Genomic DNA, 5,256 nt, shown 5'->3' with positions numbered 1-5,256 from the left:
TCCTCTTGAAGTGCTAGTATGCGGTCCGTTGGTAGGAGCTGCTCCCGCACCTCTCTGAACTGTTAAGAAAGAGATCAATATGCATGTGTATTAGTTGTGCGACTAGATATCGATAATGGTGTAAATAGTGTTCTGACAAACGTACGTAGTCCTGTCTTTGAGATCTGCTCCTTTCGGACGCCATCATGCGAATGTTCTCGCAAACGTAGAATGCACACAGATCATTCCTCAGCGCCTGCTTCAGGGCCTTTACGAGAATGGAATTGAATCAGATAATGATTAATCAGGCATGATAATTAATTAATGGTATTGAAACAAGAATTAAAGAGATGGTAGCTAGCTAGCTAGCTAGTACTACTTAATTACTTACCTTTGGTCGATACCAAAACAGTTTTTTTGCCCATTTGGCTGGAGTCACCTTGATGAACTTTGCCCAAACCCTGCCCGCCGGCAAAGAAAATTAATAAAGGGGTTATTAAATAGTTCATATCAGGAAATGACGAACTAAATAGGCCGAGATATAGTTAATAATGATTGAAATTACCTGTTGACTATCCCCTTCAAGATGGTGTAGTCACTTTCTTATTTAAGTAGTGAGTCCAGTACTTCAACTTTTCCTTCTTCAACTTAATGTCTAACAAGATCCAGTGGAAACTGCATGCGCACACGTTTGCATGTCTTAATTAAGCGGGCATGTGCATAACACCAATCAATTACCGTAAACCCTATACACTTAATTATTAACATCTAGCTAGCTAGTAAGCAAAAACAGAATTTGTAGTACAAGACAGTGTGACTCACCGGAAGTTGTAAGGAAGTAGTATATCTTCATTGGTATTGAGGCGCTTAAAGAACTCTAGCATCACTACTAGGGAAAAGCCTAGCAGCAGCGCGGGTTTTAGGCCTATCAGCAGCGCGGGTACCCGCGCTACCAATAAGGCGCTACAGCTAATAGTTAGTAATAGCGCGGGTTGAACCCGCGCTACTACTAACGAAGTTAGTAGTAGCGTGTGCCACCCACGCTACTGCTATTTAGTACCCGCGCCACTACTAACAAAATAGTAACAGCGTGTCCATACTACCAACGCTACTAGTATCCTAAATACTAGCAGCGCGCAGTCTTTTCCCACGCCACTACTAACTAATTTATAATTAAAAAAAAATCGACCAATTCCATTTTATGCATACAGTTCCCAGTAAACACAACAATAGTGAGCACTGCTGGGCTCCTATTTCATGGTTAACCAGAAACCGAAGGAAATAAATCAGCCAAAAAACCTCATTATGCATTGCAACTCACAAATGACCACTTCAAAGAACATGCAAGTATCTATGTCATTAACAATTGCAAACATAAGTTTCTTTTTACTACAGTTGTTGTATGTACTATCACACAGTTCCTCATTCTGTTCTCACTCAATAATAAGAAAAATGAAAAGAAAAGATAGAGATAATCTGTCGCAATTGCACTTCGGTGTCATGGATTCAATCTGCCGCTTCAACATCTCATTATCCGGCAGCACTCTGTCGCTATCTTCTACCTATGAATAAAAACAGACCTTGTCAGAGAAGCAAATGTGAAACCTTATTACAACATGTATGCTAAGTCGCTAACCCATAGAGACAGCTAGAACAAATGTGGAAACTTTCCATGTTGCCGAGTAAGTATATTAACTAGACAAAGTTAGATGACAGTGAAGCTTAAAGCTGCAGTAAGAAATATTAGATATACACATTTTGAAAATCAACCTCAGAAGTGGATACTCTAGTAGACCTGCAAGAGCAGATATGGTAGTAACCAAAATCCTATAAAGATTCGAGGTTAAAGATTATAAATCCAATTTGTCATTAGCATAAAAATATTAGTTCCATGAAGAAGTTTGTCAAGAGATATTTTCTAGTGTTTCTAAGACAGTGACTGAAACATAATGAAAGAAAACACATTTCTGCATTTTAATTAGGGGGAGCGTTAGTTCTAAAATACAGAAACTGTGACTGAATGATCATATATACTATTAGAAAAACAAACTAAAATCCCCGCAGAAAAAAACAGACCAAAAAAATTAACTTCCTACTTACAGTGGCAAGAAAATCTTATATGAATGTCTTATAATAAATAATGCTAACCATGAAGTCTTCTTCCATATAACAAAGGAGCGACGAAACCAAAAAACCTGTAATTCAAGTACGACATGCAGTTAGTTAATTATTTGCATGTCAACAGTTCTAACGTCTAGCTACAGATCTTCAAAGTAAAGATTGTGAACTCTATTAGACATGATTATATCAATTAGACCAAATAGAAAATAATTCAATATGTTGTATATCCATTAAACGAAGTTCAATCTATCTTCTGATTATTAGTGTTTCAGTTAGGTGATTAGTCCTCCTACGGCCGCCGGTTAATAGGTGAGCCTTGACTTTTTACAGTAAAAAATGCAAAGGAAATAACAAGTTAGTATTTTTCCAAATCTAATTATACGGCCACGTTGATCATACCTTACTAATTCTGGTCGGACACTAGTAACACAAGAAAAACTCCCATGCTTTATCGGTGCACATTCACCATTTGATAGTGTGATCATTTGAGATCACTAAATCATCTTCTATACAACGTAGGCCAGTAACATTTACATCAGCTTGAAACAAAGACACCAAAAAAGGAGGAAGTATCAGGCACACATTTACCTTGTCAGAAATCAATCTGAACATTTTCCTTATCAATGCCAAGTTCCTGCCCACCAAACTGGTTGCATGGGAAAGCAAAGATCTCAAAACCTGTAGTCCCATAAAATTGTTAGCATAACATATCGTAACTCAAATTATCATCAGCCTATATGTACTTACATCTTTATAAATAAATCGTTTTGTTTATGAGTGCAAGCATATTTGATTATTATTGTACTATTATTGCATCTATGCTTAATTGGGAGCATACAACTGTTTAAGTTCTTGCATACTATTCTTAATTGTGGGGTCATATTGTTCTGAACCTTTTATTATGTCCATCACATGCAGGTTTGAAGGTGCTGTGAACGTGCTGTGATTTTGGACAGAAGGAAGGAAGGAAGAATACAGGGAACTTGGGAGTCACAACTCTTTAGGAACATCCATCTTGGCAGTGCTAGTACAAGAAAATGGCAGCTACTGAACATGCGTGTAGTGCACAAAGGGATGGCAAATAGTTGAGTCTATTAAGCCCTCCACTGTAGTAAGGCAGCCATCTCCATCCTCCTCTGAAACCACTTGACAAGGTCCAATGCTCTGTCACTGTAATCCCTCTTCTTCTGTAAATTGGTCTGCAAGAACTCCTATCACTGTAAAAATTTTGCGACAACAAACATATACTACAAGGACATATCCACGACGCGCTTAACACTAGAGAGAGATGCTACAGCCAAACAAATCATGACCAAACACATATCATCCAGTCCAGGACTTGCTCACTGCTATTTTGCTTGCAGATTCTGCCTTCAGGTTACAGTAACCAACTGAAAATAATACTACATAGAAATCACAAGTAGTCTTTAGCCTACGTGCAAATACAAATACTTGGTTCTCTCAACCGCATAAAAGTGCAAATACAAATCACAATACAAACTGTCCGCAGATAATGCACAATGCATGACACTCTTCTTTCCCGATCAAATTTTTGATTCATATGGGGTCCCTATAAGCAGCACATTGGCTCATTGCGACAAGAACAAAATTCAGAAGTGTGGTAGGGGTATCAGTAATTTTAGAAGGAAATTATTGGCGCTTAATTGAGGAAACTGAGCGTGCACGTGGTGTTTCTTGGACTTACTAATTTTCTATCTTGAGTTGGACTTCAAGATGTTTTTATTTTCTTTGAGAAACAGATTGAGACGTTGACTGTCAGCATTGTGTGTGTTAATTCAAAATGATCCGGTCTCCGGATATCCATTCTGTCACTTTTCGAACACTTTGTGGTGTCAGGTTGGTTACATGCTGGAAGGAAGCATCGAACTTGTTGTTATTAATATATATATATATATATATATATATATATATATATATATAATATATATAATGCAAACGGGTAGCAATTAGCCTAATCAGTGTCTGTTGGGACGTCAATCCCTGCATAAAAGTGCAGTAGTTTTCTTCAGTGGAATCCTTGTGACATTCCAGTCTTGGTCTCCAATGTGACCAACCAACCAGAGATCTAAATAGTGCAGCATCTACGTACAGAACATGAATAAACTTGATCGATTGCCTTGGGCAAGATAGAGATCTGTGAAGAGGGAGGAAGGAGAGGAGAGGAGAGGAGGGCATACCTCGGCTAGGAGTTGCTGCTGTGGGAGGCGCAGGTGGAGCCGTCGTGTACCTCGCCGGCTCCAACATCCATGCGTGGCGTCGGCCCACAGCAGGGAGGCGTCGGCGGTCTCTTGTGACCTGCGTTGCGTGAGGAATCCGGCCAAATTGAATCAGAAAATGGCAATTCAAATTGAATCGAACAACATCCGGGATCTGGCCAAAATCATGACCAACACACACACACACGCATGAAGGGAAGGTAGGGGGGAGAGACCTCCATGGCGTCGGTCGGAGCACCATCTCCATCTCTCTCCCTCACGCGGGCATACTTAGGAAGACATACGATCGAGGGCGGAGAGACCTCCGGCGGTCGTATGACACGCTCAGGGCGGCGGGCGGGCACGTGCGCGGCGGAGGGGGGCGGGGGCGGGCAGCGGCACGAGACAGGGAGCGGCGGGCGCGCGGCCGCCGGCATGGCGCACGCGGCGGGGGGCATGGGGGCGGACGGACGGAGGAGAGGAGGTGGAAGGGAGGCCGGCGGCAACTGGGTTGGGAGAGGAGAGGAGGTTGGGGATCTGAATCGGGCTCCGTGCTTTTTTTTGGAGACAGACGGGAGTGGGTGGACAAGGACGGTTGGTGGGGTGGGGGGTGGGGATCGGGCCGGGGTGGACACGCTTAGTAGTAGCGTGGGGTCTCACCGGCGCTACTACTACTTACTTAGTAGTAGCGCTGGTTTTATACCCCTCGCTACTACTATGGCCTATCCCAGGGGCATTGTTGGAGACCATTTAGTAGTAGCGCGGGTTTATAGCCCTCGCTACTACTATCAACTTAGTAGTAGCGCAGTTTTTATACCCCTCGCTACTACTAATTAACAATAGCGCTCATTTTTAAACCGCGCTGCTGATAAACTTCTGTGTATAAGGTTTTTCCTAGTAGTGCATGCTTTCCTCTAAACTTACTCGACAAGTTGGAAGA

At 41.8% G+C, this 5,256-nt stretch overlaps 1 protein-coding gene across 1 annotated transcript; it reads right to left on the bottom strand.

The window, feature by feature from the left end:
• Positions 1 to 1,975: 1,975 nt before the first annotated feature.
• LOC123114999 (uncharacterized) lies at positions 1,976 to 4,722 on the bottom strand. The gene is made up of 5 exons (XM_044536320.1): positions 4,553 to 4,722; positions 4,299 to 4,416; positions 2,689 to 2,778; positions 2,128 to 2,174; positions 1,976 to 2,012 (listed from the first exon to the last, which is right to left on the bottom strand). Exons 1-5 carry the CDS (start codon positions 4,582 to 4,584, stop codon positions 1,976 to 1,978), a joined length of 324 nt encoding a protein of 107 aa, XP_044392255.1. The 5' UTR covers positions 4,585 to 4,722.
• Positions 4,723 to 5,256: the final 534 nt, after the last annotated feature.

Source organism: Triticum aestivum, chromosome 5B, assembly GCF_018294505.1.
Source record: "Triticum aestivum cultivar Chinese Spring chromosome 5B, IWGSC CS RefSeq v2.1, whole genome shotgun sequence".
In the NCBI taxonomy this organism is placed as follows: domain Eukaryota; kingdom Viridiplantae; phylum Streptophyta; class Magnoliopsida; order Poales; family Poaceae; genus Triticum; species Triticum aestivum.
The sequence above is the reverse complement of the archived record's forward strand: the minus strand, read 5'-3'. Positions and strand labels throughout refer to the sequence as shown.

Bases quoted from the DNA above. Each gene is read 5' to 3' on its own strand.
- LOC123114999 (XM_044536320.1), bottom strand. From the start codon at position 4,584: ATGGAGATGGTGCTCCGACCGACGCCATGGAG. The intron at 4,417-4,552 runs GTCTCTCCCCCC...CACGCAACGCAG, and splicing joins CTCCGACCGACGCCATGGAG to GTCACAAGAGACCGCCGACG. The intron at 2,175-2,688 runs GTAAATGTGTGC...CTTGAATTACAG, and splicing joins TCAGATTGATTTCTGACAAG to GTTTTTTGGTTTCGTCGCTC.